Source organism: Equus quagga, chromosome 16, assembly GCF_021613505.1.
Source record: "Equus quagga isolate Etosha38 chromosome 16, UCLA_HA_Equagga_1.0, whole genome shotgun sequence".
NCBI lineage: Eukaryota > Metazoa > Chordata > Mammalia > Perissodactyla > Equidae > Equus > Equus quagga.
The window spans coordinates 10,269,311-10,288,788 of NC_060282.1; the positions used below are offsets into that span (position 1 = coordinate 10,269,311).

The 19,478-nt window shown below is 43.3% G+C and overlaps 1 protein-coding gene across 5 annotated transcripts in view; it reads left to right on the forward strand.

Moving 5' to 3' along the window:
* The window catches only part of DNAAF11 (dynein axonemal assembly factor 11), a 101,482-nt gene that overhangs the window by 41,536 nt on the left and 40,468 nt on the right, over positions 1–19,478 (forward strand). For 3 of the 5 annotated variants that reach the window (XM_046641583.1, XM_046641581.1, XM_046641585.1), the window contains exons 7-10: positions 1,547–1,624; positions 6,602–6,667; positions 10,371–10,440; positions 11,159–11,254. In XM_046641583.1, coding sequence (XP_046497539.1) covers positions 1,547–1,624; positions 6,602–6,667; positions 10,371–10,440; positions 11,159–11,254 — 310 coding nt within the window. Of the gene's footprint in view, positions 1–1,546; positions 1,625–6,601; positions 6,668–10,370; positions 10,441–11,158; positions 11,255–11,559; positions 11,626–19,478 lie in introns of those variants that run through there. The other 2 variants (XM_046641584.1, XM_046641582.1) reach the window with 2 other exon arrangements.

A 19,478-nucleotide genomic window follows, 5' to 3' on the forward strand; every position in this document is an offset into this window, starting at 1 on the left:
CCTATGGGGTCCCCGAGATTCCAGTGTGCCGCAGTCCCCCCACCCCGGTGGGTCCCCGAGATTCCAGTGTGCCGCAGTCCCCCCACCCTGGTGGGTCCCCGAGATTCCAGTGTGCCGCAGTCCCCCCAACCCAGCAAGTCCCCAAGATTCAAGTGTGCTGCAGTCCCTCCACCCCAGCGGGTCCCCAATATTCCAGTGTCCCGCAGTCCCCCCACCCTGGTGGGTCCCCGAGATTCCAGTGTGCCGCAGTCCCCCCACCCCGGTGGGTCCCCGAGATTCCAGTGTCCTGCAGTGCCCCCACCCCGGCGGGTCCCCGAGATTCAAGTGTGCTGCAGTCTGCCCATTATAGTGGGTCCCTGAGATGTTTGCCTCTTCTGGATGCCCCCTAATTGTCCTGGTTCATGGAGAATAACGTAGTTCATGGAAACATTAACTTAATTGGACTGGAGGGCCTAGTTTAAGATTCAGAAGAGTGTGAATAAATTTACATTTAAAAATAAAGTTAACTGACGCAAAATCTATATTAAAAGAACAATAGAAATGCAAGGCAAAGAATTGCCTGCAGTTCCATCTTCTAAATAAATTTGTCCATCTGGTCTTTCAGAGCTTGTCCATAAATGGCTATTTAAGTTTCTATGTATTTCCAGTAACGTTTTAAATAAACAGAACTTAACGTCCTGCATTTTTCTTTCGTGTTATTCTGTGAGTCTTTTCCTCTTTGCTCCATTTCTTTTCCTCCTATCCCTCCCCCTTCAAGAGAGTGATCGTTAACAAGCTGAGGTCAACCCCACCAGAACTTTCTTTATCTTTGACAGTCATATAAAGCATTTCTGCAAATGTAGGATTTGGAGTCTTTTTAAAAGCAAAAATGGGTGTGTATTTTATGTATTTGTTCTTGCTAAACACACCGTCAGCACTTTTCTATCACTTTTTAGATCAGTAGGTAAAGAGCGGACACAGTTTTTAATAGCAGCAAAATATTTCTTAGTGTTGCTGTTACCACAATTGATCCAGTCATTCCTCCACTGGTGGGCGTTCAGGACGGTTCCGAGGTTTCGCCACTACAGATAATGCCTGCTGGACGTCCTTTTATGTAGATCCTTATGTACTGGTATTTTTATTTCTATAGAATAGATTCTACTTGACATTTTAAAAATTATAATTTAACTAAAGCAGAAACTGTATACACAAATCGAGAATTGACAGTAATCTGAGTAAATCATGCATAGAATAGACTCATGTAAATATTCATGGATATTTCCTGAAAAGGAGTTCCTTTTTTCCCCCATTCAAATTATCCGGCAAATTGTCTTGGTCACATTTTTGCCTTACAGATATAGATACAACCGCACAGAAATCTGGCTTGATTGTCCATTCCCAGCGTAGAATTAAAAGAGTGGACTTCATAACAGTGAATTGTTGATGTATTCACAAATATCTGATTAATTTTTCTTAAACTGTTTCACCAAAATATTAATTACTTTTACGTTCTCTTTATTTTTCCCTCTTCCCGTTGCCCCTGTTCCCACCCACCCCCAATCTTAAGTGACAAAAAGAAGAAAGTGAAACCAGCCAGGACCTTGATAACTGAAGACTGGAAAGCCCTGAATGTAAATGAGCCCAAGTATGTGAGGCCAGATAGAGGCTTGAAGAAGCACATTTTGTGCTATTGGTCGTTATAATTATGGTTTGCTCTGTGGGGAAGGTATCTGACTGCACTTAACAAGCTCGATGAGTCTAATAAGAATGTCATTTTGTGCATATTTGAAAGCAAAGCATCTATTATATTTTCAAGTACATAACATTATGTTTCATTTTCTTGGCATCCAGAAAATGATCTTGACATATGGAAATCTCACTTATTTATGTATCCCCTGAGACTTTGGTTGGACTATATACAATCTTATGCCTGAAAATTGCCAGTGCATGATTATTGTGTTTATTAATATTTGAAGCTCTGCCGTGAACAAGCCAGCTGAGAATGCTGATATGTGCCCTATCCATCTACCTTATGCTCTGGAGAGATCTACAAAGCAGGCAGAAGCTAAGGAAAGAAATTCACATAAATACCTCCATGAAGTTAAAGAGAGGAAAAATATCCAAACTGGAAATCCTCAAGTATAGTAATACCTGATCTACCCTATCTGGCTGTCTTTAAAATTTGAAAATAGAAAGCAGGCAAGAGAAAGCCTTTTGCAGCCAAAATACAGACCAAAAAGGCTGTGGACTAAATCTTGTTCACTTCATTTCATTACTCAAAACCTGTTTACTTTCGTCACCTCCCTCGCTCTGCCATTACCATGGTAAAGGAACTGTCCTGAGTCATTCCCGGGCATCATTTACTTCATCTTCACAGCAGTGTCGTGTGATAGGCAACGTTTCTTTTTACAGGTCCAAAACCTGAGCTTCAAAGAGGTGAAGCGACTTGCTCAAGTTCATCTAGTCCATAGGTGGTGTGTCCGACTTGCCCGTGCCAGCCCAGTTCTAGGCATTTCCATGATCAAGTTTATAATCTCTCCCCTCCTATACGCTCACAGCTTCTTTATCCAGCAGGCAGGATTGCAGCCCAAGACCTGAGGCCGGGCACTGCGGGCACAGCAGTGACTGTCCCAGGCTTCTGCCTTCATGGAGCTTAGCAATCTAGTGGGCAGACCGTCCTTCTTCAGCCTACAACAGGGCTGCACGTGTCCTCTGGTAGGACCATCACTCCTCTCGCCACACTGACCACTTACCTGACCCCAAACCAATTCTGTTTAGGGGGATTCTCTGAAGAGCTGATCACCCACCACCCCCTCCTCCTACCGCCTACTTCTATCAAGGAGGTCATCTGTCATCCTCCAGAATTTTATCCTCGTGTGGCTCTGTACCCCTCCTAATCCAGCTCATTCTCTCCCCGCTCCCTGAGCCCTGTCCCTTCCATGTGCCCGCTGGAGCTTGTGCTTTGTCAACAAAACCCATAGCCTCACCTTTTCTCTCAATGTCCCTTCTAGCTTCCTTCGCTAATGGAAACTGCTAAGGATTCTGCTTCTCCTGCTGCCCTCTTGATTCTTCCCCACCACCTACACCACGAGGAATTTCCACCTCATAGCTGCTTTCAGACCATTTCTCCTTCCCTGAGAATCCCCAGCTCTCTGAAGCCCAGGCCATCTAGATATGCCACCTCCACTCCTTATTACGGTCATCTGCCTACCTCCTGATCGACCGCCCCTCTCAAGTCCTTGAAGATCTTAGCTCCCAGACCAGTGTCTTTCTCTCTGCCTCTCCTGCCATCATCAGGCTTGTCACCTCATCTTACGTATAGATGATACAGCAAAGCCCTGGCCTCTCCATCCCTCGACCCCCTCACCTCCAGCCATCTTCTCCTCCACCTCCACCCCCTCTCCCAATCCACTTTCATTCTTAGATTTGCCATCGTCAGTATCTCTTCCACCTCCAGAATCTTCCCTGCAGGTGTCTCATGAGCGCTATCTCCTGTGTTCCTGGGGAACTCCCTCCACCCCAGCAGTCACAGGCCCCACTAAGACCATGGATCAGTTCAGTCCACTGTTTCTCTTACTGCCCCCACCTGTCTTGTTCTCACCTTCCATCACCCTGCTTTGGTTTTATAGTTCATCACAGAAAACATGCCTTGGCGTATACCTTCCACTCTCTTGTCCTTCTTTCCTTCCATCATCCTCACTTCACAAAACCCCAACCCTGCTTGAATAAACGTGCCTCCACTCCTGAGCTTGCCCTCATACTCGGCCAGAGGAAAACATTCAACTCTCCTTGCTGGTCCTACTGTAAATTTGTGACCACAGATCTGAGGTGCATTTCTGGCAACGTTACTGTATCTTCCTGGGCAGTTTATTCTCCCACTCGCCTCTAGGCTACCTTCACACCATGTCCTCAGTCTTTACCTCCAGCAACACCTTACACTTCTGTAGCCTTAGCTCAGAACCTTGTTTCTTATTCCACTGAGAAAACATAAGAAATTTTCTCACCCACCAACACTAATTTACCAATGTACCTGGACCTGTAGCACATACTCGCTTCTCTCCTGCTGTGGGTGAGCTTTCTATCTGGAGTCACTCTCTCTGCTGGTGTACTGATCCCACCCCTCCTGCTACAGGACTTGCCTTCTGCAATTATCCCTTCTCTGCTGTGTCCGTTCTGTCTGCTCTACCAGATCAATCACATCAGTATACAAATGTATTGTAATCTCTTCCATCTTAACAGAAAATAAGACCAAGAAACATCTCTTTTCCCAGTTTCCTGTCTAGCTACAGCCCTGTTTCTCCACCCCCACTTAATAGTCAAAGTTCTCAATGGAGGCGTCTGTCCTCAGTCACCAATTCCTCACTTCGCATTCCTTCTTGAAACCATTCTGCATATTCCATCATCCTGAAATTTCTTCTTCTTCTTCTTCTTCTTCTTTTTTTTTTGCTGAGGAAGATTTGCCCTGAGCTAACATCTGTTGCTAATCTTCCTCTTTTTGTACGTGAGCTGCCACCACAGCATGGCCACTGACAGACAAATGGTGTAAGTCCACGCCCAGGAACCAAACCCGGGCTGCCAAAGTGGAGCACACCAAACTGAAGCACTAGGCCACCGCGGCTGGCCCTGAAACGTCTTTAGTCACCTCATTTTTCTATTCTGTGTTCACAGCATTTCTGTATTCAGCCACATCATTTCATATATCAGTCCCCATCTACCTGATCTTGCAAACTTGACCACATTGATCATTACCTTCCTCCTTGAAGAAATTTCTTCCCTCTGCTTCTGACTCTTCAGCCGTCCTACCTGCACGTCTTCTTACGCTTTGCCGGGTCCTTGTTGTCTTGTCTCCTGATTGCTCTGGGGCCAACTCCTCAGCTGTCTTCTCCTTTCACATTCGCTCTGTGGGAATCTCACCAAATCCCGGGGCTTTAAACACCATCTTTATGTTACTCACAACCAGACCCAGCCTCTTCCCTGAGCTGAAGACTCGTATATTCAGTTAGCTGTTTGACGTCACTGTGTGGATATAAAATAGGTATCAGAAACTTCTCATGACTGAAACAGAAGTCCTAATTTCTGTCCCCACCACCACCGTCCACCATAACGTGCTTGTCCCCTGGTGTCTTCTGTCTCGGTAGTGAGCATCCACCCTCTTATTAAGACCAAAAACTGTGGCTTCATCCTTGGTTCTTTTCTCTCTCGTGTTATGAGTGAGCCCTATGAGCTCTTCCTTCAGTATTACCAGAATCCAGCCACTTCTCATTAACTCCATCTCCACCACCTTAGAGCAAGTCAGCTCCCTCTTGCCTGGACAATTGCAGTAGCTTGTTGAGTAGTCTCTATGGTTCATGCCTCTGCCTCCTATAATCTCTTCTACCCAGAAGAATAAAGGAGAAGGAAGGGAGGAAGTGCACACACTCTTTCTCTTATGGAAAATTCCTGGAACACACCATGCAACACTGTCCTTCACAGAACTAAATCACATGACTTTATCTGGCTGCAAGGGAGGCTAGGAAATGTAGTCTTTATTCTGCATCACCACGTGCCAGTTAAAATCAGGCGTCCTATTACTATGATGCAGGGGGAGCAGATGGTGGGGAATGACCAGCAATCTCTGCCATAAAAAACCTTTCAATTAATATATGAAGGGAGAGTTAAGTTGAATGGCTGGAAAACTGGGGAATAAGCAATCAAGGAAGTGGGGATAGCACATTTAAAGCTCCTGAGATGAGATCAAGAATGCGGGGGTAATTTGAGCAACTGGAGAAGTCCCGCATGGCTGGATCGTGGAAAGCGATGAGAATGCCTGCCGCAAGCAGACCTACTGCTGACAGCCAGTTCTATGGCTAATTTTACATTTTTCCAGACAATTTATCCTGCATTCTTTAATCTTGTTGGGTTATAAGTGAAGTGCTCAAAATAAAATTGACCAAGCCATTCTGAATAGTATGGTGACATTCTGGAAGTTATGCCTAGGACTCCTCCTCAGGGTATAGCTAAAAGACTAGGGCTTTGGAATTCTGCCTCTCCACACATATGGCCTCATTCCCCACTGTGTCAACCTCTCTGAGCCTCCATTTTTTCATCTACAAAATGGAGGTGATAGATAATGAATGGGCAGTGTCTCAGCATCTTGCAGGTCGATGGAAAGGTCAACAATGAAAGGAAAAGAAAAAAGATGTCAAGGAAAGAGAAGGAAGACAGGACTGTTTAAAACTTAAGGAATAGAATGCTGGATAAGGGGAGGCAAACACAACCTTTACTTCTTCATAAATAATTCCAGTGTTTTGGTTTGCTTCTAGCAGACTCGAACAAAATGGAAAAGAAAATTTTAACTACCAGATGTCTCTGTCTCTGCACCAGTGCAGATTTTCTGTGTGTAATTTGCCCTAAGATCATCACTTTTAAACAATGTAAACAGCGATAATTTATGAATATAGTGTAGGTTTCTAATGAAATTTTTAAATTAACATAGACATTTATTGTCCAGCTACCAAAATAGGTTTGTCATTGGAGATTATTATATAAGTATTATCAAATTTATTTTTGATAGTGGGATAGTTTATCTGTACAGTATTGCTAAAGACATCATCGTTTTTTCCCCAAATGGATTATTCCTTAGACTTGACTTCTCTTTGAAAGATGATGAAAAGCGTAAGCAGATCGTCCTGGACCTAGGCGTGTACAGGTGAGCATGTTTTATTATGGATGTATTTAATGGCATTTCTTTCTGTTTTCCTTCTCAACTGCAATCTCTTCAGTTCTAAAGCGTGAACAGCAGCCTCTTTATTGCCAGCAGACACTTCTTCCCATGGTGCATCCCACATCATGACGGTTTCTCCTCCACACTTCATTCCCATGGGCGGGAGTGACAGGGGTGTCCTGCCTGCCCCTCATCACCACACCCTAACTGTTGCTCTCTCCTCCCTGAATCTCCACGGCTGTGACTCACACCATCCACCTCTGTCACCTTCTACCCTTCCTGGCTGAAGTCACTCAGCGACGCCAGGCCAGTCTGCCTCATTCCTTGAAGATTTTACGTTCTGGCTCACAGTCCTTCAACTTGTGATGATTTCAGTATCCACTTGCAGGATCTTTCTGCTTCTCCACCCCTTTCAGACCCACTGATGCCTCAGGACTTTTGCACGTGTGCTTCCCTCTGCCTGTACCACCCTCACTCTCGGTGTCCGTGGGGCCTGTTGCCTCATGTCCTTCAGGCCTCTGTTCAGATGTCCTGGATGATAGAGGCCTCTCTGCCCCTCCCTGCCCCTACCCCCCAGGTAACAGTACCTACTGCTGCGCAGCGCTTCCTCCCACCTCGCTCTGCTCTCTGATTTCTACCTGGCAAACTATAAATTTGCTTGCATTTTTTAAACTTTGTAGTTGAGGCAGGCACTTTATTTTGTTTGTTCCTTTCTCCTTAAATCTCCAGCACCTAAAACGGTGCCTAGCCCCTGGGAGGAGCTCAGTTAGTACAGGAATGAATGAATGAATGAATGAATGAATGCATACTGATGATGGGAGTCAACTGACATTTACATGCACGGATTATAATGAAAAGCCTTCCTCTTTTTAAGGGCTTTTTTCCCCATGCTCTATCTTATTTAATCTCTCAATGACTCGGTGAAGTAGGAGGAGTGTTATCCTGGAGTTACCCGAGGGGTGTGAGTCTTGTCATAGTAAACACAGTAATCAGTGACGCCAGTTGAACCCTCAGGCCTAGGTCCAACTTCGTTTTTTTAATTGCGGTGAAATACACATAACTTAAAATTCACCATTTCAACCATTTCGTGTGTACAACTCAGGGACACTTAGTAAATTCAGAGTGTTGTGCAACTATTACCACCATCTGCTCCCCGGGAATTTTCGTCACCCCCAAAGGAAAGCTCAGACCCGTTAAATAGTCACGCCTCGTTTCCACCTTCCTGGGGCAAATGCTGATCTGCTTTTTGTCTGTAGGTTTGACTCTTCTGGATATTTTCTGGAAACGGGATTGTATGTGGCCTTTTTGTCTGGCTTCTTTCACTTAGGATGGTGTCTTCAGGGTTCCTCGATGTTGAAGCATGCAGCAGAATTTCCTTTCTTTTCATGGCCAAATAATATTCCATTGTGTGGCTAGACTCCGTTTTTGTTTGTCCGTTCACCGGCTGCTGGGCATTTGGGTTGTTTCCCCCTTGGCTGTTGTGAATAGGGGCCGGCTCTTCGTGCGGTCCCTTCTCTTCCCCTGGGCTGCTCTCTCATGCTTCCTCTCAATTCTTCTGCCCGTGGACTGCCAGGCCACCTACCTGTAAGGAGCTTCCAGCTCTTCTCCGGCTGACTTCATGCCCTCTGTTCCTCCAGGTCCCCAAGCTGCCCTTTCCATTGGTTTTCAGTTAAACTTTCTCTGTTTCATCCTTTTAAGTCCTTTCCGTGGTTAGACCTCATTTCTAGAGTTTAATCAATGTGCACCCCTTTCTCTTGTTTAGCTCTGTTGGCTCCTTCACATTCCGTCCTCAAGTGAAAGCTTTCCTCATCCCCCCACGCTTGTACATTTTCAAGGAGTGGTGATATTTCTGCTGCCTAGGGAGTAAAACACTTCTATTCCCATGATTGTCTGAACTACTACATTAAAATTTCTTGTTATCTTCATTGGCACATGGATATGTATATGAAAGTTAGGTTCATTCGTTCATGTATGCTGCCTGCCTTTATTCCGCAGATATCTATAGAATCCCTACTATGTGCTGGGCCCTGGAGACTAACTGGCGTGTTCTGAATGCAGTCACTGCTCTGTAGCTTATGACCCAGTGGGGGAGGCAGACAATAAGCAGGCAGGCATCTAATGAGTAATTAGTTACAAAGGGGCAAGAGTGTTGTGCAGGAGAGGAACAGAGATCAGGGGTAGAGAACAACGGTGTGTGGAGGCTGGTGGCTGGTGGTATAACGGGTGGTTAGGGAAGGGCGGCGACACGGGCGCTGAAATTGAAGGATGAGAAGTAGCGAGCTCTGCAAAGAGCTGGCAAGGGATTGTTTTAGGCAGAGAAAAGCAGCACATGCAAAGACACTGTAGGTAGGGGCGGATGAACTTTAGGAGGCCCTCAGCGTGGAAAAGGATATGTAATCCACGAACATGGTAGATATTAAACATGAAGTTGTAGGAAACCTTCACTCTACTTTTTGGGTTTTTTTTTTTTGAAGATTGGCCCTGAGCTAACATCTGTTGCCAATCTTCCTTTTTTTTCCTTTCTCCCCAAAGCCCCAGTACATAGCTGTATATCATAGTTGTAAGTCCTCCTGGTTGCACTCTGTGAGCTGCCACAGCATCTCCTCGTCATCACAGCATGGCTTGATGAGCGGTGCTAGGTCCGCCACCAGGATCTGAACCAGCGAACCCCGTGCCACTGAAACGGAGCGCGCGAACTTAACCGCTACGCCACGGGGCTGGCCTCTTGACTCTACTTATTATTATTATAAAAATTTTTATTAAATAAAATATAACAATGCTTTATTAACACTAACTCGTACTAGGCACTAGGCACATGTCTTCACAGCCATCTTAGGGGATAGGCACTGTTTGTACCCTCATTGTACAGATGAGGAAACTGAGGCTTAGCGAGGTTAAGAGACGTGGTCCCAGGTGATAAAGCAGGCGGGGGTGGAATCACTCCTCACAAGGCTGTGTGGCTGACACCCGTGCCTGTAACCCCAGCGTTATCCCATCTGCCTTAATGTTCATGATTTTGGAAACATCGCTGCATTTTTGCATGTTCACAATCAATATTTAACACGTATAAACATAATTATTTGGCTAAACTTCTTATTGTAACAAGGGATGTGAAGTCTGAATCTTCCGTTTGCTTGCGAAGTGGAGGAGAATCATTGCCGCCTGATCCCGGAGTCAGGGGCATAGATGGGGGGCTTTGCTTGTTCAGCAGAAAGTGCCTCCAAGGAGAGAGGCGAATGGTCCTTCAGGAGAGACGGGGTCAGGGCAGCTGTGGAACCGCTGCAGGGGCTGGAGAGCAGCTAAGGAAGCAGGGGCTGGTGCTTGCAGGCCCCCCGCATTCAGCCTTCCTGGCTGTTCAAGGCAGTCTTAGGGGCTTAAAATAAAATATTCAGGAAAGAACGTGACAAACTGGTTTTTGCAAACCTCTGGTGTTTCAGGCTGCAGATATTTTTGGGTTAGGGGCAATCAATGTTAAGTGCGCTTATGGGTCTAAAAATGAAATTGCTGATATATTGAATTTCCTTTGGTCTGGGGATCAATTTAAGACAAATTTTTTTAAGACCTGTTTAGCATGAAAATTGTCAACTTTCCTCATTTAAAACGGTCCCGTAAGTGTGACTGTGTATTTGCATTTCTTTAAACCTGATGTTTTGGAACGCGCTAAGATTTGGTGTGTTTAATTTCGAAGGTATCTGGATACGTCTTTGATCGACGTTGATGTGCAGCCAACGTACGTGCGAGTGCTCGTCAAGGGGAAGGTGGGCATCGCCCTGTGGGACTGCTACAGTTTAAAGCCAAGCCCTGGCCAAGCCAGGTGGCTGCCGAACTTTGTAAAGTAATACTAAAACAGAAAAAGAGGAACCCAATCGGAGAGTTATTTTTTAGGCACGTGATTTTATACCGTGGGAGTGGTACTCAGCGGGAATGGTTGCAGACTATTGTATGCTTTGATAAAATGAATATTTTTAACCCTCATCTATTGTGTTAGTACTTTTCCCAAAGCTGATAAGGTGATCATATTTATGGTAGCCTATGCTTTAATTATATTTAAATAATAGGTTCATCATAAATTGTCAATATTTCATTCATACCAACTATAATTTTATTTTTGAAATAGTGCTTTTTGCTAATCCTAAGCATTCCTATGCGATAGCTTGAAGACTTTAAAATGGAAGTAAGTTGATGTTTTATCTATAAATCCTTTATCAGCCATGTTAACATAAATGGACCCATGAGTGTTTCATTGTTGGTGATTGATGACCGTTCTTTAGACTATTCATTAAAATAGGTAAAATAGTTCAGGCATATATTATTTTTTATTATATTATTATAATATATTATTTTTTTTCCTGATGAGTGTAAGCACATTTTTTAAAAATTGAATGGTAGATCTTAAATTTGTCGCAAAAGTGCTGTGTAAGGCAGCGCTCTCATGTGATACGCACTCACCCTCCGTGCATCCCTGGTTGTTTTCAGCCATTTCAGCTTGTCCTTCCTGCAGAAGTCAAACCTGATAGCAGCTCTGCTAAAAGATCCCAGACCACAGGGCATTTGGTGATTTGCATGCCCAAGGTAGGTAACGTCTTTCGCATCAATTTCAAGTTGGTTTCTGAAGGAACTTGACCTGTCAGGGCTAATGATGCCTTCTGGTCAAGGTTCTTTTGGTGGAGAGAACCAGAAAATCTACTCACACCAGGTCAGTTAGAAGAACAAAGGCCTGTGAGAACCAAGATCTGAGACTAGGCTGTGGTCGGTCCTGTGGTGGCTCATCCTGGTGTGGCTTCCCCAGTAGTGCTTGTCTCTGCAGCCTTCTCCTTCCTCTGCAGACCACAGCGTGGGTGGGAGTTGGGGTTCCTAAATTGCATGTTTTTTCCCAGTGGCGCAGGTCCCGTTGAGCATGTCCACCACGTGGTGATCAGTACTCTCCATACAAATAACTTCAAGAGGAGATGTGGTAGGCCTTGAATCTTTAAAAAAAATTGAGTTCCAAATATTGACTCACTAATTTTGTGATTTGGGGCAAGTTACTAACCTTTCTAGGCCTCTGTTTCCTAATATCACTCTTAAGAGAGATAATGCACATAAAATTCATGTTATAGTGAGCACTCAATAAATATTGCTGGTATTATTTTTCATATTATTTTTATGATATGGACCAGATATCATTTTAACTAAACTCCTTTTGTCTCTTTGCGTGGGGGGTGGTATATACGTATTTTTGATATGGCACGGGGTCAGTTTGATTCAGTTCAGTTCAGCAAGCATTTGTTGAGTGCCTACACAGTACCAGTTGCTGACTAAACAAGAGTAAGAAACTTCAGGTCATTAATGAGCTCAAAACTAGTAGAAGAGACAAGACTATAAGCAAATAATTGCACTCTAGTCTGACAAAGCCAATAGGGAATTATGTACTAGAAATAGCGAAGAGACTGACTCCAACCAGCGAGGAGGAAATGTGGGACCATGATCCTGCAGCGTGAGTAGAGTGGAGAAGAGGAATGCTGTGTGGCAGGGAGGCAGGAAGTGAGAGGCACAGTCTGTGAGTGGAAAGTGGTTCTTTGTGGCTGCAGCAGAGGACAAATGTGAGGATGTGGAGGAACAGGAAGCTGGACAGTACACAGGAGAAAGTTCGTGGATGACCTTAGACAGAAACACCACTCTTGATGCAATGTGGCATTGGGGATGTATCAGGGATACCAGAGAGGCAGCAAGCAGATATATCAAGGTGGAAAAATGGTAAAGGTATGAATTATAATTGCATTCTTTACTGTTTAATGAGTGCATACTGGAAGCCAGGGATGGTTCCAGCTACTGAATGAACCAAGATCTCTCATGATCCTTATAGTTAGAGAGGGGAAGACAGACCATGCACAATTAAACAACCAGACAAGGGTATTTCAGATAGAGATAAGCGCTGTGATGAAAATCAAGTGGGTGATGTGGCTGAGCGGGGCAACTGAGGGCAAGTGGAAGGCCGCTTTAGATCAAACGGCCAGGAAAGGTCCCTAGGAGAAGGTATCATTTAAAGTGAGACCAGTGATCTAGGTGTGCAAAGATGGTGTGCAAAAAGAGCATGCTGAGAAGAAAGAACGGCAAATGCAAAGGTGGGAGTGATGCTACTGTGTTCCAGGGACAGAAGAAAACACCAGAGTATCTAGAATGTAGTGAGAGGAGGACAGTAGAAGAAGAAGATGCCAAAACATAGGCAGAAGCCAGCTCGTACAGAGCCTTCAGGGCCACAACAAGGAACCTGAATATTTTTCCAGGTGGTATGAAAAGCCACTGGTGGGTTTTAAGCAGAAGAATAAAATGATCTGATTTATACTTTTAAAAGATCACTCTGGCTTCTGTATGGAGAGAGAATTGACAGGTGGAAAGAAGCAGGGAAAACAGGGAGAGAGCTGGATAAAGTGGTTCGGTTGGGAGATGACACTGGCGTGGACAAGGGTGAAGTGGGAAATGGTGACAAGGAACTGAATTCCAGATATATTTGGATGGGAGTGCCAGCAAGATGTAGGTTGTAAGGGTAAGAGGTAGGTCAAGGATGATCCCTAATCTTTGACAAACTAATGGGTAGATGGTGCTGCCATTTTCTGGGGCAGGGAAGACAGTGGGAGGAGCAGGTCTGCAGGAGGAAACCATAGGTTCTTTTAGTCATTTTAAATTATAGGTGCCTTGAAGCATTCAGTTCAGCATATCAGGTGGGCATTTAGGTATATAAGCCTTGAGGTTAGAGGAGAGAATGGGCTGGAGATATGAAACTGGAAATTATCAGCAGGTAGATGATAGTTAAAGCTATGAGACTGGAAAAGATCACATCAGGAGAGAGTTTAGATGGAGGAGAGAAGAGGGCCCATGTTTGAGCTGTGGGGATATTCCATCATTTTGAGGTTGAGTAGAGTAGGAGCCAGAACAGGAGATTATGAATGAACAGGCAACGAGTCAGGAGGAAATATAGAAGTGTGTGGTATCAGAGAAGCCTAGAGAATAAACTATTTCCAGAAGAGAAAATGTTGAGTATGATTAGGATACAAAAGTGGACATTGGATTTGACAAAATGGAAGCCATTGACAGACTTGAGAAAGTCTTTTCAGTGGGGCAGTGAAATTGCAAATCTGTCAGAAAGGGTGGATGAGAGAATTGGAGATATGGAAAGGGAGGCAGGAATTTCAGTCAACTGTTTTGAGAAATTTTGCTGTGACTAGGAACAGAGAAATGGACCAGTGGCTTGAGCGGGTAGAGGAATCAAGGGTTTTTGAGGCCAGAGATGATGATAAAGCTAGAAGAAACATCAAAGCAATAGAATAAAAGACTCATTGAATGTTGAGTGGGGAAAGGAAGATGAAAGAATAGGCTGCACCTCCCCGTGGATTCAAATTGTAGTGTCTATAACTTCTAAAGACTGGAAATGTTGCCTCTGCTGACTTCCAGACTCCTCAACTTTGATCTCAGAGCTGAATATCTAAGGATATCTAAGATGAAGTTGTTTGGGGAGCCTGAACAGGCTTAACGTGGATGGATGACAGCCCTGTAAGAACTTAAGAAAGCTAAACTTGAAAAGATTAATTGATCTGTATGAGGTATCTGGATTCCTCGTTATAGGCTGTATTAAAGAGTTAGGATGCTTCCTGCCGTAAGCCGCAGAAACCCGAAACAAAACTGGCTTTACCCATCAAGAAGTGTTTCATCCCTTGTGACAAGATATGAGAAGGTAGGGAGGGCTCAGGCAGGGAGGGTCACACCTTTTCTGATGGGTTAGCTCTGTCCTCAGACTGGCTTCCTTCCCATGAGGAGCGCCAGCAGCAATGGGACGATGTGCCTCCTTGTTCATACCTTGCGTGAGATAGAAAGACAGAGGACCAGAGAAAGAGACACAGAGAGGACCTCTCCCATCACCATACAGTAAAATTTCCCCTGGACTAATAGGCCAATTTAGCTGAAAAGCCCAGCAAGTCTTGATTAACTCAACCAATCTCTGGCCAAAAGGATAGTAGTACTTTCTTTGGTTTCTATTACTTTATCTTTGGTTACTATCATCTCATGCTGTGAGCTAGAGGTGGGGTCAGCTTTGCCCAAGTCACTCAGGTTTCAAAGGGGAAGAGTAGATAAGCCGGTCAAAACCAGGTTCTGCTTGTGAGGAAGAAGAATGGGGGCAGGAGTGGCTGTCATAGAGAGTACAAACTTGATTAACCAATAATGTTTCTATAATGGTTTAATAATTCTTCATTTGCCCATAGCCAGCAGCAGATTGATTATGGGTAATCAATTAGATATTTGTGCTCTGTGGCAGTGCAGCAGCAAATACAATTTGTCGTCAAGCAAGAAAATAAACACAACTGTAAGAATGGCGTTGTCCTTGGTGACTACAGCAAATTAAGGAAATGATTCTATGCTAATTAACGTATCCTATAGGGAAATCTAAGAGATAATTTAATTACCTCAGTAGTCGGATGTGGACGTTTGTAGGACACTGTGATCAGCAGCCATTTTGTTTTTGAAACTTCCATTCTAACTGAAAACCCGGAGATTAAATGGTGGCTGCTGTTTCCTAAAGGGAGGCCAAGCCGTGATGTGTGTACCTTTTGCAGAGTGCCAGCCACTTGATGAGAAAGCCTCTATGAAGCTTTTAAATAAGTACAGCATTCTGTTTCCACTATCCGTTTTGTTTTTGTATCTGTCTAATTTTTATGTTAAATACACATGAAAAATATAAAAAATGGCTTATCAAAGAAAAATTGTTGTAGAAGTGCTTGGTTGAAGATGAGAGAATTTTCATAGAAGGACTCAGAATGGTTCTGGTTTCTTCTCAATAATAAACTATGAGTAACTTTTTTTTGAGGCAGGTATTTTTAAAGATATGTTATCTCTATCATTATTCTTTTAAAATTATTATCCAATTATTAATTATTCACTTATTTCCTTTTACCATTCCTTTTATCCGGCTCTATAATTATTCCTTTTAAAAGGTAAATAGTCAGTAAAAACAACCTTTGGAGGATCATGTCTTGACCCAAATGAGTTGTTTTTCATTCATGAGTTGGGTGTTTGCAAGGAGTATAAAGTTCAAAGAATAAAAACTTTTTTGTAAAACTCATCCAAAATTAAAAAAACAAACTCTGACTTCACTTATGCTTACTGTTAAAAATATGTATTCCTGAAAATTAACAGCTTCACAATTCCTAGTGGCTGAAACCTGTGAAGTACTCAAGTTCAACCACTGAGCTATTCTAGGTGTCGAGGCTTCTCACTTCCTGTGGAATTGTCTGTCTGTCTGTCTGTCCTGTGGTTACAGTTACTGAAGCGTCGTCTTAGACTTTTACAGCATATCATAAAAATCAGGTAGACACTTGATGATTCATTCACAAAATGGTGTTGTCAATATTTGACATATTGATAACTTAGTACTTCCAGAAATATCGAATGTAGCCCTTAGCGGTTTATAGTGTTTGGGTACTCTAAATTACTGAAAACAAGGTCAGATTTGATGTTTAGTTGCTCCTTCTTTATGACAGCATTTGTAAAGAATACTGTGAAGAGCTGGCCTATTTGATTGTGTCTGTGCTGCGATGATTATAATTGTGTTTATTTGTAGAAATTCAATAGTGAACTTTGTATACATTTTCCAAGGATGCAAAATTTGGAATTGAATCCAGAAAATGCTAAGATATTTTTTTATTACACACTTTATCAGCATTTTGTCATTGATGTCAAGTTGATGTTTTTCTGTTTCCTTACCCCGGAATGAGGCCCCTGAATGAGGCTAGATCTGTACAGACTGGGTGCTAAGAGGCAAGTTTCGTCTATTCTGTTCCCTGTCTCGGGGGTTCATGGCTGGTTTTCTGTTGCTGGCATTTTGGTGGGTGCTGCCAGCTCAGCTCCATATTCCAAGGGGCTTTCCCCTCGTGCCAGCTCTGCAATGCCAGATGCTTCCCAACATCTGCCAGCAAGTCTATATGCTGTGGGTTGATGTGACACCCACATGTCGCAATCCCGAGCATGCTGCAGAGTTCCTCTGTCTGCGTCCACCGTCTTATAACTCCTGGGAACCGTGTCTCCCGGCATGCCATCTCCTGCTGTCCCTCCTCCTCCTGATTTCAAGGCTTGGTGTCTTGTCTTGCCCAGAAGTGGCGAGTGGCGGGGTGGATGAACAGGTGCTCTGGCTTTCTCAGAAGGGTACCATCAGGCCATAGAAGAGCAACTGCCCAGGCAGAGGAGTGGGGACCATTCTGTGTCTCAGGAGGTTTTTCTTAATCCTGCTCCACTGGGTAGTGGCATTGCTTTCTAGCTTCTGGCGCTGTTTGATTCATTAGTCTTAGCTTTGGGGGGTGGTACAAAGTGTACAATCCCCAGTGCCCGTAGCTTTTATTACATTAGATGCATCCAGTGAAGAAACATGGATCCATGGGTGTCATCTACCAACCGAGAACTCACTCTTCTTCTTTGGGGAAGAGTTAGCAATTCTCCTTTCAACACAGCAGCCAGAGTGATTATTTTATAATACGTGTAAATCAAACCACATCATGTTTCCCATTTCAGTCAGAGTTAAAGGCAAAATTCCATGATAACCTCCTCCTGCCTTTATCTCTCTGACATCAGCTTGTCCCAGTTTACCCTTTGATCATTCCAGCCACAAACATCCTTCTACCCCAGGGCCTTTGCACTTGCCATCCCCTCTGCTGGAATTCCCTTCCCCTAGATATCTTCTTGGTTTGCTCTCTCATCTCTTTCAGGTTTCTGCTCCAGAGTCATTTTACCAGTGAGGTCTTCCCTGATCCCCATACTTAAAAAGAGCATCTCTTCCTCTACCCCAGCATTCTCTAGCCCCTGTTCCTGCTGTGTTTTTCTTCATAGAATGCATCACCACCTGGCAGTCTATGTATTTAATTGTTTAGTGCTTTGTCCCACTTGCTCAACAAGAATTTAAGCTTCATGAGAACAGAGCTTGTTGTCTGTTCTTGTCATTATTGTGTTACTGGCACCTGGAACAGAGCCTGGCGGAGTAGGTGTTCAATAAATTGTAGCCGAATGAGTGACTACATTAAATGCATCTTTAAAATGCATCTTAATATTTAGAACATGAATCTCCCCTAATTACCCTCCCTCCCCAACCATTTCCTCATTATTTTTTCATGTGTATTATTCCAGGTTAACTTTAAAGTAATTTTATCAAATTCTGCCTCCAAAAATACCACTAGAATTTTTCCTGCCATTGCCATCTAGAGGAGGCAGAAAGAAGTGACTAAAAGAATGGGCTGTGGGGCCAGAGAACCTGGGTTACATCCTGATGCTTCTGCTCAGCAGCTGTGTGACCCTCAGCCAATTATGCATCCCTCTGCACCTCAGATTGTAATAATAATTCACACCTCAAAAGGTTGATCTGAGAGTTATATAAATTAATATGTAAAGCACCTGGAAGAGCATTTGGGAAATAATTCACACTGCATTAATGTTTACTGTTAATATTATTTGTTACTAGTAATTAATATTGTCAAGTTAACCTTATTCATTCCTATTAATCAGTATTTTTTATTATTGAGATTGCATTGAATTTATAGATTGTTATGGGAATAAATTGATATATTTACATAATCAAAACTGTATATACAGTTTAATGTATTTTCTCCACTTATTACTTTCATTTTATGTCCCTCAGAAGTTTTTTTTGTAGTTTTCTCTCTATGGCTGCTGCATATTTTCTGGAGTTTATTTATAGGTACCAAATGTATGATTTTAGTTCCCATTTTGAGTGGGATTATTCCCCATCCCATTTTCTAAGAGTTTATGCTTACCTTCAGTGTATTTTGGTAAACAAAAAACATGTGGTCAGACGAAGTCGTATGTATGTCCACAATCTTATCATCATCAGCCCGGGATGTTTGGCATGTGACCTCTTCTCTGTCCAACTTAACAAGATTTCACTGAAATTTTGCATTCACTGAGCAGCTTCATCAAGTCATTAAATTAAGCTCCCATCGACATTCTCAATTGACAAGTTCCAGGAACACTCCAAGAATATGCTTCATGATTTCCTTTGGGTGTTCTTTCAGAATAATTAACTAAGATTAAGGAAGTTGCTGTCTAAACTGAACAGCAAAATATATTCACAACTTCAGCTGATGAGCATCTTGCTCCATTGTGGTATATAGAGCACAGGAGGTGAAGGTCACAGATCAAGGTCGATATTATAGACCACGATTCTAAAAAACACAGTCTCAGACTCCCTTCTCCTTGTTGTTTAGATGTATTTTTCTCAGTACTTTCTCTCTACTCAAATATACTTGTGATGTACACAACATCGACTCACTTTTATTCTCTGATTACTCATTTCAAGTGGGTCTAGAGTGAGGGCTCCCTGGTCATCTTGCTGGGTTTTCCTGTTCTATTCATAATTCTCATCTTTTGGAACATTATTTCTTATCCTCCGCTCATTCCTAAAAATTCCAACACTGACAAAATAGAAGCGTCAAAAGATAATTTCCGCGTCCTCCAACCATCATGCCTTCCCTCACTTGACCTCCTTGGCAGCCCCGATTCTAGGAACGAACTGTCTGTGATCTAGCCAAACTCTCCAGATATGTATTGGGTCCTATATCCACTTGCCTTTGAAAGACGATCTTTTCCCCCCTCTGACAATTCTTTCTTCTCTCTACCTCTTTCTTTCCCCTCTCTGCACCTTATATCAGAAAACATGCTGAAACATCTCCTTTCTTTAAAACAAAAACAGTCCCAAATAAAAGCGTCCCCCTCTATGTACTGTCCTGATGTGTTCTACAGCAAAACTCTTTAAACAGACATC